Genomic DNA, 16,621 nt, shown 5'->3' with positions numbered 1-16,621 from the left:
ATGTGCCCAGAAACAGCAGCATCTCTTGAGACCACAGTGCAGATGACCCTCCTAGAATGAGCCTCAAGCCTGCCTCACTTGGAGTCTCTCCTGCTCTCTGACCTGACTGGGCCCTCCTGACCAGAGAACCCACACCTACCCCTGAGCCAGAACGACACTGGGCACTGCAGGGCCGATGTGCTGACGCATCAGCAAAATGACAGGACTCTCCGAGGCCACAAAAACGGTCACCTACACCATGAAACATAAATAAATCCATGCTTGTTCTGCACTGCGTGAAAATTATTCAGTTTTCACTACAATGGAAAACACCCGGAGACACTACAGGAATGGAAATGCCCTAGGGTTGCTGGTGCTACCAGTGGTTTCAGGACTTGCCCAGCCTGGGAAGGGTCTCATACAGCATCTTCTGGATCCTCACATGATGGGGTAGGGGCTCCGGGAAGGCTGGATGAGAGGAGGGTGGGGGAGCCCAGCCAAGCTCCCAGGGGCTTGAGGGTCAGAGAGCTCTGGAGCAATCCCCTTGCTGAGCTCCAATTTAGGGAAAAACTGTGGGCAGTAGGGTCCTCACCACGACGACACTGACCATCTCCTCCAGGCCTCTACCACGCAAGGGGTGACCAAACACAGAGCTGTGCGAGGGGGACACGGGCAGGCTGGGAGCCTCGGAGAGAGGAGGTGGGAAGTGGCTACACCCCATCTTCACAGTCTTCTCATTCCCTTCGAGCGTGGGAAGGGACGGATGCCCATCCGTTTACTGATGCACTTGGTTCATTCACATTCATGTCTGCTGAGCGCTCACCATGAGCGAGGCGATGAGCCGGCCTGTGCCTTCCCCAGCAGCCAGGTGTCTTGGCCCTTCCATGTCCTGTGTTGGCCTTGCAGAGAGCATGCCCTGAATAACTACTCAAGTATCCGCTTGAGAGAATGAATAAATGAATAAGCAAATGAAGAAGCGAGTGATGAAGGAACAAATGGGCAGATGGTAAGTCCATGCTGCTTTGCTAGCCCCGAGGATAAGAGTATGTGTCCTGGGTGCGCAGGACTCTCCCATGGATCACGGAACACCCTTCTAATGCAAGCCAGTCGCCTCATGACATACTTGCTCTGTCTGGAAACAAACTACCCCTCACTTAATGCAACACAGTAACCCTTTCCCACCATGACCAAAGGGTCTTCAACATATTAGACCCTTCCTGGTAGCTCCTTTAATTTCAGTGGAAGTTCACCAAGCGCCCGCTATTTGCAGCCTGGGCTGGGGACACAGGTGCATGTTGGCTCCTGTTCCCAAGAGATGGCAGAGAGGGAGAGGCCTGAGCCCATCGGCGGGAAGAATGTCATTTCTGCCATGAAGGCCTCCAAGTTTCATGAGGATGGTGAGGCCCCAAGGGAAGGCCCTCCTGCTGTGTCCACACCCTCTCCCTTGAGCCCTCCACGCCCCTCATGTGACAGACCTGTGAGGAGACAGTACACTCCCATTTGGCAAGAGACTTGAGCCTCACAGACCCCTTGGAACCTCCTAAGCCTGGACTAAGGGTCTCACAGAGCATTTCTCCGCCCAGGGAGCTGTGTAAGAGCACTGTGGGCATGAGAAGGAGCGTGCCACCTAGAAGGGGACCTGGCACCACCCTCTGCGGACCCCGCCAAAACCTGAAGGGGTTTGACAAAACCTGTGCCACATGACACAGGTCTGAAGCCACCCAGCCCTGTCCCGAGATCCGTGGCACGGACCACCCTGAGGACCACGGAACACGGGGGCCACTCACCACGCGGCCGGGTCGTACTCAGCCCAGACCCGGATGAACTCGTCCAGGGGGTGAGGCCCTAGGATGGAAGAGTCCCGTGTAAGGTACTCAAAATTGTCCATGATCACGGCCACAAAGGGGCTCAACATCTGCAGGACAGGAAGGAGAAGGGGTGACGTAGAGAGACCTCAGCCCGCCCTCTACCCTAGCCCTTACCCTCCAGCCAAAGTCTGTGCGAAACCATCATGGCAGCGGAGGCCACTCTGACTCAGCCAGAGCCCGTCCAGCCCTGCTCCCCCCAGCCTCTGGGCCTCCCCTGCACCACCACCACCACCAGCCCCCGCAGCAGCCAGCCTCCTACCCCGGGGTTCTGGTCCCGCAAACTAACCCAGGTCCCTCCCACTCCCTGCTTCTGCTGCCCTACCCTAATTCATGTTGGCACCCCTCCCGCCCCACCTCCCATCACCACCCTCTTCCCCACCTAGCCAGCCTTCAAGGAAAACAGTGACTTTGGAGTTAGTAGTTTGGACTCCAGAGGCCAAAAGCTCACCTTCTTTTTTGTTTAATTGAGTTGAAATTCACATAACATACATTTAATCATTTTGAAGAGTACAACTCGGTGGCTTTAGTGTATTCACAATATTATGCAACCACCTCTCTAGTTTCAAAAATTCTTTTTTTTTAATTTTTTATTTTTTTTTATTTTTTTTTAAAGATTTTATTTTATTTGACAGAGAGATAGAGAGCACAAGTAAGCAGAGAGGCAGGCAGAGAGGGAGAAGCAGGCTCTCCGCCGAGCAGGGAGCCTGACACGGGGCTTGATCCCAGGACCCCAGGATCATGACCTGAGCCGAAGGCAGCCGCTTAACCGACTGAGCCACCCAGGCGCCCCCCCCAATTTTTTTTTTTTTTAAGATTTTATTTATTTATTTGACAGAGAGAGACACAGCGAGAGAGGGAACACAAGCAGGGGGAGTGGGAGAGGGAGTTGCAGGCTTCCCACGGAGCAGGGAGCCCGATGTGGGACTCGATCCCAGGACCTGGGATCGTGACCTGAGCCGAAGGCAGACGCTTGACGACTGAGCCACTCAGGCAGTAGAGGGAGCCACCCACCTCGTTCTTCTCCAGGCTGCATTCAGACATCACCTGCTCCTCGAAGGTGATGATGATCAAGGCCACAAAGATGTTGACGAAGAAGAAGGGGAAGACCATGAAGTAGACCACATAGAAGATGGACAGCTCCATGCGGTACCCAGGGCCTGGGCCCTGCTCCTCATAGGTGGCGGCCACAGAGTGTTTCAGGACCCTGCACCAAGGGCAAACACCAAGTGTCAGGGGGACCCCTGAGGAAAGGGCCATGGGAAAGTCAAGACCTGTATCACAGGTGAGGCTTGCATATCTGAGCCCAGAGATGGCAAGAGGAAGGGGATGCTCAACACTGCGGGCCCCAGGCCGCTCCCCAGGACCGCAGTCTCCTGAGGTAGACTACCCTCCCTATAGGGCTTGTTCTCAGGGCTGTTGGAGGGCCATCAACGGGAGGTCTCCAGGGACCGGAGGTCCTAACCCCAGGACAGGTGGAGGCCCAGGAGTTCTGCCCTTCCCTGCTTCCTCCTGGCTCACACCTGCTCAGGCCCAGCTCACCAGTTCATACCCAGCTTCACCTGCCTTTAGAAAGCCCTGGGCTCCTGGCACAGCATTGAGCCTACCTTCTGAGCGGTGGTCCTCCCAGCCCCAAAGGAAGTCCCCAGTCATCCAGTGTGGCACTGAATACATACATCCCTCTGTCTACCCTTAACTGAGGCCAGAAGGGTAGCACAGGGAGACACCAAATAGACCCATCCTCCCTCTGGCCTTCAGCCACTCAAAAACGATTTTCAGGAGATCACTATGCTGTGTACTTTGTCTTAATCTCATCCTCTTTCCAGGTTGCCCGCCAGAAGGCAGAGCCATGTCTTACCTGGTGAGTGCAAGAGACTATGGTGTATTTGCTGGAAGACTAGAACACAAACAGAGGCAGAGTTTGGGACTCCCTGCCCAAGCTGCCCCTCTGCTATAGCATGATCTGCTACAATGAGCCAGTGAGCACTCACATGGGCCACCCTTCTCCTGTGGACACTGTGAACAGTGTCAGCAGAACCCAGAGCACCCGTACCCGAACCCTAACCCATACCTTAACCCGTACCCTAACCCATACCCTAACCCATACCCTTACCCCTAACCCCTAAACCCAAACCCTACACCCTAACCCTAGGCCCTAACACTAACCCTGGCCCTACCCTAGGCCCTAACCCTAACCTTAACCCTAGGCCCTACACCCTAACCCCTATGCCCTAACTGCTACGCGCTAACCCGTAGGCCCTAACCCCTACGCCCTAATCCCTACACTCTAACCCCTAGGCCCTAACCCCAACCCTAGGTTGGCTCCTGAGTGCTTTGTTCCCTCGGGCTCGCTCCAGAGCAATACCAGAGGACTCACCTTCCACCCAGAAAGAAAGCCCGCCGTTTGGAACTCCGGAAAGGATTCACAGCAGGAGAACGCGGCATGCCCATCCCAGCGAACTCACACTTTCAGCGGTTCCCTGGCCAAAAAGAAGAGCAAGACACTCACGCTGACCCACGCCCTTAACCCCCACCGCCGGGAACCTCGACGCAGCGCTGGCACATCAGGCCTCCCGTGTCCCTATGTCCTAACACTCAGTCTAGGTTGGCTTCTGAGGGGTCAGTCCCCAGAACCTGGCTACAAAGCCCCAAAGATTCGGGACACCCGAGCAGTATCGGGGACTCAGGCTGCCACCCAGAAAGTAAATGCACCATTTGCTCTCCTGAAAGCAATCAGAGCAGGAGGACTCTGAATGCCCATCCCAAGGAATGCACAAATTTTGCGCCCTCTAGCGGCAAACCCTGAGCCTCACAATCAACCTCACCCAGGCCCTCCAGACAAACCCCGGGGAAGCAGGCCACAGTGCTGGTACATCGGGCCTGCCGTGCCCCTAGGCCCTAACCCTATCCCTCGCGGGCTTCTGAGGGCTCTGGCCCCAGAGGCCTGGCTCTAAAGCCACTGGGATTGGGGGCACCTGAGCAATACCAGAGGATGCAGACTGTCTCCCAGGAGGAAGCCGCACCGCTGGGAACTCGGGGCAAAGCTTTCCAAGTAGGAGCACTCTGCGTGCCCATCCCGGCGAAATGCCACTTTCAATGGCCCCCTGCCCGCAAACCCTGAGCCTCACTCTCACCCTGACCCATGCCCCCCACTCAGATCCCCCGTCCCCCAAAGCTTGCCCCAGCGGGGGCAGATGAGGGCTGAAACGACCCTAGACCGTTAGCCTATCCCTAGGTTGGCTTCTCAGCTTCTGTCCCCAGAAGCCTGGCTCCAAAGCCCCAGGGATGGCAATAACTGAGCAACACCAGAGGACTCAGCTTCCCAAAAAGAATTCAAAAACACTACTTGCAACTCCGGAGAGGGTTCAGAATACAACTCTGAATGCCCATCCCAGCCAACGCACAAATTTGGCGCCCTCTGGCGGCCAACCCTGAGCCTGACACTCAACCTAACCCACGGCCTCAACTCAGACCCCGGGAAGGTCATCACAGCACCAGCACATCAGGCCTGTCATGCCCCTAAGCCTAACCCAAAGCTGGCTTCTGAGTGCTCTGTCCCCAGAGCCTGTGTCCAAAGCCCCAAGGATTCAGGACACCTGAGCCATTTCAATGGAGTCAGGCTGCCACCCAGAAGAAAAATGCGCCATTTGGAACTATGGAAAGGATTCCTCAGCATGCTCATCCCAGTCATAACCCACATCTATTGGCCCCCTGGCAGCAGACCCTGACCCTGCCTCCCACCCTGAACAACGCCATCAACGCAGACCTCTGGGAAGCTCTCCGCATTGTGGACATGTAGGGTTCGCCATGACCCTAGGCCCTATAAGCATAGGTTGGTTTCTTAGGGTTGTGGACCCAGAGACCTGGCTCCTAAGCACTATAGATGGGGACATCTGAGCAATACAAGAGGACACAGCCGGCCACCCTGGAGGAAACCACGCCAATTGGAACCCCAGAAAGCATTCACAGCAGGAGATGTTTGCATGCCAATTCCAGTGAACCTCAACATTCAGAGGACAGCTGCCCACCAACCCTGAGCTTGACACTCACCCTGATTCACGCCTTCAACTCAGACCCCAGCTCGCCACAGTGCTGGCACATCGACTGCCATGCCCTTACGGCCTAACCCTAATCCTAGGTAGGCTTCTGAGGTTTCTTTCCCCAGAGACCTGGCTCCAAAGCCTCAGGGATTCAGGACAGCAGTGCAATACGAGAGGACTCAACCTGCCACCCAGATGGAAAACACACTATTTGGAACTCAAGAAAGCATTCAGAGTAGGAAAACTCTGCATGCCCATCCCAGCGTGCCCCTACTTTCAGTGGCTGCAAACCCTGACCTTAATCTCACTGTGACCCACGTGGTCAACTCATGCCCCTAGGAAGCATTCCACGGCGCAAGCCGATTGGGCCTGCCACACCCGTAGGCCCTAACCCTTACTCAGGGTTTGCTTCTGTGGGCTCTGTCTCCAGAGGCCTGGCAATAAAGCCCCAGGGATTGATGAAACATGGGAAATACCAAAGAACTCAGCCTGCCACCCAGAAGGAAACTCTGCCATTTGGAAACCTGGAAAGCATTCAGAGCAGGAGAACCCTACTTGCCCATCCCAGCGAAACCCCACGTTCAGGGGTCCCCTGGCGGCATACCCTGAGCCTGACACTCACTCTGACGCATCCCCCAACTCAGAGCCCTGGGAAGCATGACACAGTGTTGGCAGATGTGGCTGAAATAACCCTAGGCCATTATCCTAACCCTAGGTTGGCTTCTGAGGGATCTGTCCCTAGAGGCCTGGCTGCAAAGTCCCAGGAAATGGGACACCTGAGCAATACCAGGGGACTCAGGCTGTCACCCAGAAGGAAACCGCACCATTTGGAACTGCAGGAAGTGTTCAGAGCAGGAGTACACTGCATGCACATTAAAGCACACCTGCACTTTCATTGGCCCCCTTGCCGCAAACCATGAGCTTCACACTCACCCCGACACACGGCCTCAACTCAGACCCCCGGGAAGCTAGCCATAGTGCCCATAGATTCAGCCTGCCAAGCCCCTAAGGCCCTACCATAACCTAGGTTTGCTTCTCAGGAGTCGGTTCTCAGAGGCCTGTTTCCAAAGCCCCAGGAATTGGGACCACCTGAGAAGGACCAGAAGACTCAGCCTACACCCAGAAGGAAACCTCACCGTTTGGACTCCAGAAAGCATTCAGGGTAAGAGAAACCTGCATGTCCACCCCATCAATCTCCCACATTCAGTGGTCGGGCCTAAAATCCTGGGCCTGGCACTCACCCTGACCCATGCCCACAACTCGGCTCCCCAGGAAGCTCACCACAGTGTTGGTAGATCAGGCCTGCCACGCACATAAGCCCTAACCTTAACCCTATTTTGGCTTGTGAAGGGTCTGTCCCCAGAGGCCTTCCTCTAAACTCCAGGGATTGGGGACAACTGAGCAATACCAGAGGACTCAGACTGACACAGAAGGAAACCTCGCCATTGGGAACTCCAGATGCCCATCCTAGTTAATCATGTTAACATGTCCACAGCAACCAAAGCAATCTACAGATGTGATGAAATCCCGATCGGAATTCCAGTGCCATTATTCAAAGAAATAGAAGACAGTCCTAAAATTCATATGGAATCACAGAAAACACCGAATACCCAGAGCAATCTGGAGAAAAAAGAGAGCAGGAGTCACCACACGCCCGGATTTCAAGCTAGATTACGAAGCTATGGTAATCAAAACTGTATGGTGCTGACATAGAAACAGACACACAGGTCAATGGAACCGAACAGAAAGCTCAGGAAATGATAATCATAGCACTTTGGGCAAAGTGTACTCATTAGAGTCAGTACATTAAAGGTATATTTAGACTTAGCTCTGATATAATTATTAACTCTGAACGGGAATTAATATTTATCTCCTGTTTCAACAGCTGATTCCAATAAATGCATTTCTTTAAGCTTGTTTTATATAAACACATATTATTAAATAAGAGTGATTTAGAATCCACATTTTTAAGAAATATTAAAATCACTTTAATAAACCTATCAGGGAAAAGAAACAGAGATATCAATCATCACAACTGATAGCATCACAAAAGACAATCAGACACAATCTCTTATCAGATGGAAGAATATAACACTTTGAGTAGTTCTGCCCAAATGTTAAACCTGTTGAAAGCTATAAATTCGGCAAGTCATTTACAAAAACACACGAGAGAAATGTCCTAACAAATAGTATGAACATGTAATCAATAAAGTCCACACTGCATATATTCCAACAGGAAAAAATACTTTCCCAAAAACTAAACTGTAAAACAAAAAATGAAGAAGGAGGAGAAGGAAGAGGAAGAGGAGGAGAAGAAGAAGAAGGAGAAACCTGAGAAACTAACCCACACATGTATGGCCTTAACGTACGACACAGGAGCAGAAACTATACAACGGGGAAAGGACTGCCTCTTCAGTGAACGGTCCTGGAAAACTGCACACTACATGCACAAGAATGGAACTGGATCGCTTTCTGACAGCACACACAAAAATTTTAAATGGATGAATGACTTGAATATAAGACCGGAATCCATAAACCTCCGAGAACAAAACACAGGTAGTGAGTTTCTCGACATTGGTTTTGGCAAAGAGTCTTTTAGATCGGACACCAAAGGCAAAGGCAACAAATGCAAAAATAAACAAGGGGAACGACATCAAACTGAAATTTCTACATGGCAAAAGAAACCATCAAAACTTAAAAGGAGACCTACCCAATGAGAAAAAAAAAATCTGCAAATCATGTGTGTGAGAAGAGGCTAATATCCAAAATATACAAAACACTCATACAAATCAAAACAGACAAAAAAACCTGTATAAAAAATGGGAAGAATATGTGAATACTTTCCAAAGATGGCACCCAGGTGGTCAAAAGACACAGAAAAAGTTGTTCAACATCACTAATCGTCGTCAGGGAAACCTAAGTCAAACTCGCAATCTGCTATCTCCTCACACCTGTCGGGATGGCATTTGTCCCAGAGACAGACACAAGGTGTGGTCAAGGGTGTGTAGACAAGGGGACCCTGTGCACTGTTGGTGGGAATGTACATTGGTGCAGCACCTGTGACAAAGAGTATGGAGGTTCCTGGAAAAATGAATACAACTACCACATGACCCAGTGATTGCTCTGGGTGGATTTATTTGGAGAACACAAAAACACTACCTCAAAAAGATAGATGCACTCCCATGTTCACTGCAGCATTCTTCACAGTAGCCAGACATAGAAACAGAGACCTTGGGAGCATTATGCTAAGTAACTCAGACACAGAAAGGCAAATACCAGACGTTCATGGACGTTCCACATGGAAAAAAAAAAATACTGAATGCACAGATACTGAGAACAGATTGCTGGTTGCCAGATCCAGGGATGGGGGAGGAATGGGGGAAGGTGGTCAAAGGCACAATGTTTGGGTGCCTGGGTGGCTCAGTTGGTTAAGCGACTGCCTTCAGCTCAAGTCATGATCCTGGAGTCCCAGGATCGAGTCCCACATCGGGCTCCCTGCTCAGCGGGGAGTCTGCTTCTCCCTCTGACCCTCTTCCCTCTCGTGCTATCTCTCATTCTCCCTCTCTCTCAAATAAATAAAATCTTTAAAAAAAAAAACAAAGGCACAATGTTTGAGTGATAAAATGCATAAGTCATGGAACGTTCTGTGCAGCATGGAGACTAAAGCTAACCCTGCAGGATGGCGTACAGGTTCCCCCGCTATTTGAAAGTAGTTTCCTTCCTTCCTAGGAAGGAAACCTCTCACAGCAAGAATGGGGTAGACCAAAGGAGGAATTACCATTCATTTCTACAGAAAAAAATCGCGTGCTCAGACTCCAAAAACGACTTATCTTTGGCTTTTCCTAGGCCTCGGGACACGACTTCCTAACGGATGCCCAAAATAAATGGAGATGAAGCACAGCAGATGCTCACAGACACAATTCAAAGTGCTGGGGGCTGGACGTGGAGAGCGGTTCCCAGGAAAGACCTGGCGGAGGTGCACGCCGCCTCTGCAGTGGCTCCCCGCAAAACAGATGAGGAACGCGATGCTCACTTTTCGACTTTTTTCATCAGAGCGAAATCCTCTTCAGGATTCCTCCTGTTATTGAAGCCGCGTAATGACACAGATCTTTAAAAAAAAAAAAAATGCCATGTGTACCGTGAACTTTTAAAAAGTGGGGGATATTGTACTTGAAAGTCGCTGAGGGAGTAGATGTTAACTGTTCTCCTGGACACGCACATCAGCAGATCCACCGTGAAAGGCACCTTCCTGAGCATGCGGAACACAGACGACCTCCTACCCCCAGAAACCTCCTCCTTCTCCTCGCTCAGGACAACCAGCCACAGCTGGGAGTTACCCCAATTCCTCTTTCTCCCATTCCCAGTATCTAACCCATCAGCAAATCCGGTGAGCTCCTTCTTAAACGTACCCAGAATAGGACTGACCACTCCTTCCAAGGCCACCTATCTGGTCCACACTAGAGGCCATCTCTTGCCTGAGTTCCTGGAAAAGCTTCATCATGGACCTCCCCTGCCCATCCTCAATCCTCTGTCATCTATTCTCAACACTGTAGCCAGGATGGCCCAGTGAAACAGGGTCCCATGGGGTCACAGCACTGCAATGGCTTTCTGTCTCCCTCTGTCACCTCCCTGAGGTGATGTCCTAAGCTGTCTCCCGTGGCCACAGGGCCTTCTTGCTACTTCTGGACATACCTGGTACGCTCCTGCCCCGGGACTTATACACATGCTTTCCTTCCGTTTAGAATGCTCTTGATGTGATATCCCTCACCTTCTTTAGATCTTGACTCAAGGATCACCTTCCCAGTGAAGTCCCACCTGGCTCTATGTGAATAGCAAGCACCACCCTTACCTCCCCTGCAGCACCCCAGCCCCGTCTCCTGCTCCGTATTTCCGTAGCAGTTATCACAGTCACCAGTCCATCTCGGCAGGGCAGAAACGAAGGCCTACACTGACGCTTTCACCACTGACTCCCTCCGATTTCCTGGTCCAAAGCCCCAGGGGAAAAGGTGCCCCAGGGCTCTGGCACAGCCAGGATGCCAAGGACCAGGGGTCCATCGACTGCACCCTGAACACTATCAGGAAAATGAGCCACACGAGGAATCCACCTGCCCATGAGACCTGAAGCCAGACACCTTCCTCAATTACAGGTGAGCATTCACACTTCCTCTTCTTGCCTGAGGTGCTCATCTGAGAAAGCTGAACAGAGACCCATCCCAGGATCCAACTCTCCCTCTGACCAAGGTCCTGGGAAACAGACATCTCTCCTCCCTGCACCAACCACCTGGGATTGACGTCCGGAATCCTCCTGTGGTCAGGCAGTGGTGCACCTGTCCCTCTTTCCTGCAATATCATCGCAAACCAGGCTGTGCTGCACATTTTCCAGGAAGGAGCCTGCAGCGGCATCAACAGGCCGACCAGGCTCGGCCTCAGTCTCGCACATCAGGCCCCATGCAGAAGTAGAACTGCACGCATACTGGTGTCCTGTGTGGCCTTGGACCCTAATGGCAGGAGCTGAGATTTCAGTTCCAGATGAAAAGCGACCTCTTGCACACAGCACAGGAATGTGGAGAGCATTTCTCAGGGGTGGGGCTCTGGAAGAACTGCTTCTGCTGACTGAATTCACACACACCAGGCAGAGGACATCTGTTGTGCCTCCTCTGAGGAAGCAGGGGGCACAATGGGCAAGAATCGATAATGCTGCCTGTGGGCTGCTTCCCACCAACCACCCTGCTGAGCCGAGGGCTCAAGCACTAAACAGGAAGCAACTCTCTTATCACATCTGCAGCAGGAGGGCTAGCCAGGGAGTACACCCCAGTCCCTGTCCCTGTAGCAAGCTGGCCTGCCCATCATGAGCGACGATCCACCACCACGGCATCACAACCTCCCAGCTATCTGATCCGACTACCCCGCCAGGCTCAGACCTGCTCACACAGTGAGTCATAACACCCAGCGACGTCTTTCCACTGCAGCTCAATGCTTCTCACAGAGAAGCAAACTCCAGCCTCACAAATGCGCTCACCATTAGCTCTGGAATTCCCTGGGTGGCGTCTACACTGGCCCACACAGGTGTCCCATCCAGACCACTCCACAAGTACCCTAGGGTTTCAAGCCACTTTCAAACTGCCCTTAGAAAGGCAGGAACTAGCCTGATTAGGCACACCAGCCAAGTGACTCGATGTGCTGGAAACTTGGACAACATCCTCGCTGAACACCAAGGCTTCCAAGTCCGAACTTCAAACCTCCGCTCACTGGGCACTGAGCACCATGTCAGCATCAACACTGGTCTTGCAATTCACTTGTCTCCCATTCCTTAAAATCAGAAACTAAGCTCCAGTCACCACTCCATTTTCCCTCCAGAAAAATAAGGCAAATGACAGAATAAAACACTACGTGTGCACAGCACACTTCTAATCGAAATATAATTCCTTGGTCTTTCTCATACGGGCAGCCCTACATTACCCATACTAATGAGAGGCCACGAGTTCAATCATTATATATATATATTTGACCTTGTGTTTTTCCTTACAATATTTGTATCTCAAAGTCAATGTCTATATTGTTTTCTTAAAATAGTAATAATAATAATAATGACATGGTCACATAAGGGTCTGGATCTCCATAGCCACACAACATGGCTCTGGTCCAGATAAGGATGAAGACACTACCTCAGCCCACGAAGCGAAGCCCTTTCCCTCAGGGATCCCGACATGCCTCACGAGATGATGAGTTCCTTTGCTACGTGGAGTTGTCCGAGTACAAAGAATGCAGGCACCCTCTAGGATGCCTTCCGTTTTCTTCATAAATTCCCCAGCTCAAATCACAAGTGACTCACCGAGTCAAGCTTCCAGAGCCCAGGATGGGCCACCAGGTAAGCAGCCCCCTCAGGGAAGGCTAACAGGGGGCTCGATTTCCATTGGGAGCACGATGCACCACTCCCCGAGCTCCTGAAGAACCTACACTCCTTCTCCATGTGCCCCTCTCACAAAGGGCAGGGCACCTTGTTACAGCTCTGAGGCTATGTTTTACTTTAAAACATGATTTCTAGTATCGGATTTCTAGTGGTTCATGGAAGAGGAAAACATGAACACCCACCAAGGATTCTCATCATATTTCGGAAGATTATTTTCCCACTGTTTAATTAAATCGGGATATAAAAACACACAGATAGCCCCTTCCACTAGCAGGTATGATTCACTTTGGTGATGGAAAGAAGAGCAGGAAATAAAAGAGTAACAGATGTTCCGATGACCCGTCATTTCCATAACCAAAGTTTTGAAACTTCACACACACTCAAAGAAAGAAGCTCAAACAAACGTCTTGGCCTGGCAACTCTGCGACGTCTGAACTGGAGTGACAGGGACAGACGATGACGTCGTGTATGTTGGGTGAGGCTGGTGGCACAGAAGAAGGTGCTCGGCCAGCTCTCCACCTGGGCGTCACCTGTCCTCGGCCAGGAACCTCCTCACGGCCCTCCACCTGTCACCACTCTCACCCAGGAGACCCACAGCCACCCCTGGAGCCCGCCCTGCCCACACCCTCCTGCTCGATGCACTCAGCTCTCTTCTAAGAACCCTGTCAGCTTTAGCCAGACCTGGAACTCCCCCATCCGCTGCAGAGCTCCAGGACGCCCCCTCTTCTTCCAAAATGACACTGGCCCAAGGCTTTCATGAGAAAGGTGGAAGGCTACCTAATGAATGGTTCACTACTTTCCCCTTCTGTCGTATTTCTCTCCAATTACCTTCCTACCTGGGCAAACTGTAAGGAACGTATCAATGGAACATGGACATGCTCTGAGACCTGATTCATTGCAGCCTTCTGAGCACTCCTTGTACAATAAAACACCATATCCTATGACGGGGGGTTTAAAACTATTATTCACAGAATAATACAGCCTAAATCACCTGATTTTTAATTGCTCTTCATTAGGCAGAACAGTTTCTGTGGAAAAAGCCTTTCCATAGATATTAGATGCCAGCAATTTCATAAGGAGTCAATGGAAGCTCTGTGGGATAACCTGACTCACCTAGGGTCAGGCAAGCAGTTCCAGAACTCAACCTGTGCTCCTGACGCCAAGCCCCTTGATGCCACCAGCATCCAGAATTCTCAAAGACTCTCCTTCTGACTCCACCACCAAAGAAGCTACAGAGAAAATCAGCATGTCAAAATATCTAGATGACACATATAGAAAAACTAGAAAGTCAAGCTCAACTTTTATTATTTTTTAAAGATTTTATTTATTTATTTGACAGAGAGAGACACAGCAAGAGAGGAAACACAAGCAGGGGGAGTGGGAGAGGGAGAAGCAGGCCCCCGCGGAGCAGGGACCCCGATGCGGGGCTCGATCCCAGGACCCCGGGATCATGACCTGAGCTGAAGGCAGACGCTTAATGACTGAGCCATCCAGGCGCCCCTTAAGCTCAACTTTTAAACAGTAAAAGGCTGCTTTGAATAATTTTGATTTTTCCCTCGACCCTAACTGTAACTCTTCTGATGAAAAGACTAATCAATTATGAAACATCACCTTTGACAAATGACAAGACATCATCCGAGTCTGTATCTGACGACAAAAAGCCAACTAACTCTAGATGCTGGCCACTCAACCATATCCTAGGCCCAAATGAATAAACGCTGTTAGATGAAGGAACAAATGATATTTTAAAAACACACAGAGTAAATTTCACCTTCCCTTTCTAATAAAGGTTACTTCTAGGAAACAGATGATCAGAATCTATTTTGTAAGCAATAAGTGAATAGAGAAAATGGGATCCCCTGCAATCTTCTACCTGCAGGGAAATTAAGTAACTCCTGCACCAAATGGAGAATGCTGACAGCTACTGAAGTTTTACTTCCTGGCTCAACTAGAGAAAAGAGGAAAGCCCAGGAGGTTTGGGGTTCACGAGAGGTTTTACCTCCTGTCCTGACATGATGATGACACTGCGCCAAATGGACCTGCTGCTTTCTCTGAACGCTGACGTCCTGTGACAAGCTGCATCACTGACTCACATGCTGATGTTCAGAACTTCGGGTCTCCTGGAGCCAGAGCAGAGAAGTGCTGTCAGGTGGGGATGAGAAGGCACCTCCGACCTATTGCCTGCACACCTGCTCTGGTTTCTGGGAGAAGGGGAAACACACACTTGTTTTTTAAGTAGTCATTATCTTCATTCTAAAGTAGACTGATGACTTTGACATTTTTGGAAAAGCGAAATTCCTCTTCCAAATGAACACCTCAACTCATCTGTTCCTCATGCAACTTGAGTGGGGTCTGGTTTACTCCAGCCTCCAGGCCCCCACCTGGAAGACTCTCCTGCACCACCCAGTCAGCCCATTACCACCATCCACAGGGGACACGGGGCACAATGCTGAATTTGGGGGATGACTCTGGGGCTTGTTGCCACCACACCTGTGCCTGGGGGAGCAGGAACACGGAGGACCCTCCCAGAGGATCCTGACAGACCATTACCACCGTCCCTGGGGGACATTAGGCACAATGCTGAAGTTGGGGGATGGCTCTGGGGCTTGTTGCCACAGCACCTGAGCCTGGAGGAGCAATAAAACGGAGGACGCTAACGGACCATTACCACCATCCCCCTGAGGACATGGGGCACAATGCTGAAGTTGGGGGACGGCTCTGGGGCTTGTTACCACCACACCTGTGCCTGGGGGAACAGGGGACACCCTGCTGAACTCGGGGTGCTGCTCAAGGTCCATTACCTGCACTGTGCCAGGGGACAGGAGGCACCCCACTGAAGTTGGGGACTGTGTGCGGTCCTTACGTGCACTCTTCCAGGGGAACGAGGCAAACCCTGAAATGTCCGCAACCCATCCCACAAAAACTCGGGTGAGCGGGGCCCTGGAGTTCACGGGGCTGGGGGATACCGCCAGTTGAAGGGCTTTCAAGGGAAAAAGAAAACTCATCTGAGTTCGCGGGATTAGCTCACTCCCCGCCGCCTTCGAGAACCCCCAACTCCCATCCAGGGCGCACCCTTCCCCCGGGACCCCCACCCCAGCCCACAGCGCGCTCTCACCCAGCCGGGAACGCCACAGGTGAACTCTCTGGGAGCGGGCCCAGCTGCCAGACCTCTGCAACGCCGGGCAGCTCCGGGTCCTCCCGCAGAGGTAGCTCCACCCCCACGCGGTGATTGGTCGGGGAGGGTGGTGCCCCGAGCCCATTGGATGGCGCGCCTGCCTCTACCGGCCAACCCGCCCTCACGCCCGGGGCTCCCCGTGACCGCAGGTGGTCCAGGAGGCCCCTCCTCAAGCCAGCACCTGGCTCGGCGGCGCAGGCATGGGCGGGGGTTATGGGCGGGGTCCGCCCCAGGCACACACCCGGCCCATTCCGCGGACGCCTCGGGCTTCAGACCACCCCCAGAGCCCTGCCCCTTCCCTTCCTGCACCAACCCTGCCTGCAGAGCTGTTCCTGGCCCCCCGCAAGGTCAGCCACACTCGGACCTTCCGAGGCTTTGGGCTTTAGGAAATGCAATGGTTTCACGCATTTCCAAGGCAGTTTTAAACCCAAAAAGTAATTCTCTAGGCGGGAAGAGCTTCACTGTCTGGTCTCACCCATGGAGTGGATAGTGCTTCTTGGACCTTCAAAGCATCCTTGTAGGATGAGCCCGTTTATGCTGGAATATATATATACATATGCTTGGTTCTGCAGAGAAGCTCCAGGATGAAGAACAGCCGCCCTTCTGTGCTGTTGGAGTCGTGAACCAGGAACATTTATTTTTCACTTAAAAT

At 51.9% G+C, this 16,621-nt stretch overlaps 1 protein-coding gene across 1 annotated transcript; it reads right to left on the bottom strand.

The window, feature by feature from the left end:
• Nucleotides 1-571: 571 nt before the first annotated feature.
• On the bottom strand, nt 572-15,954 carry LOC118356096 (voltage-dependent N-type calcium channel subunit alpha-1B-like; the record flags this gene model as incomplete). Its single annotated transcript, XM_035722949.1, has 6 exons — nt 15,910-15,954; nt 14,794-14,995; nt 4,222-4,324; nt 2,859-3,051; nt 1,767-1,894; nt 572-632 (listed from the first exon to the last, which is right to left on the bottom strand). Coding segments are annotated over exons 3-6 (456 nt in total), but the record flags the coding sequence as incomplete, so codon positions are not given.
• Between the last annotated feature and the right edge of the window lie 667 nt (nt 15,955-16,621).

The sequence above is a fragment of the Zalophus californianus genome, chromosome 1 (assembly GCF_009762305.2).
Source record: "Zalophus californianus isolate mZalCal1 chromosome 1, mZalCal1.pri.v2, whole genome shotgun sequence".
In the NCBI taxonomy this organism is placed as follows: Eukaryota; Metazoa; Chordata; class Mammalia; order Carnivora; family Otariidae; genus Zalophus; species Zalophus californianus.
Note: the sequence above shows the minus strand (reverse complement) of the source record. Positions and strands in the feature narration are given on the sequence as shown.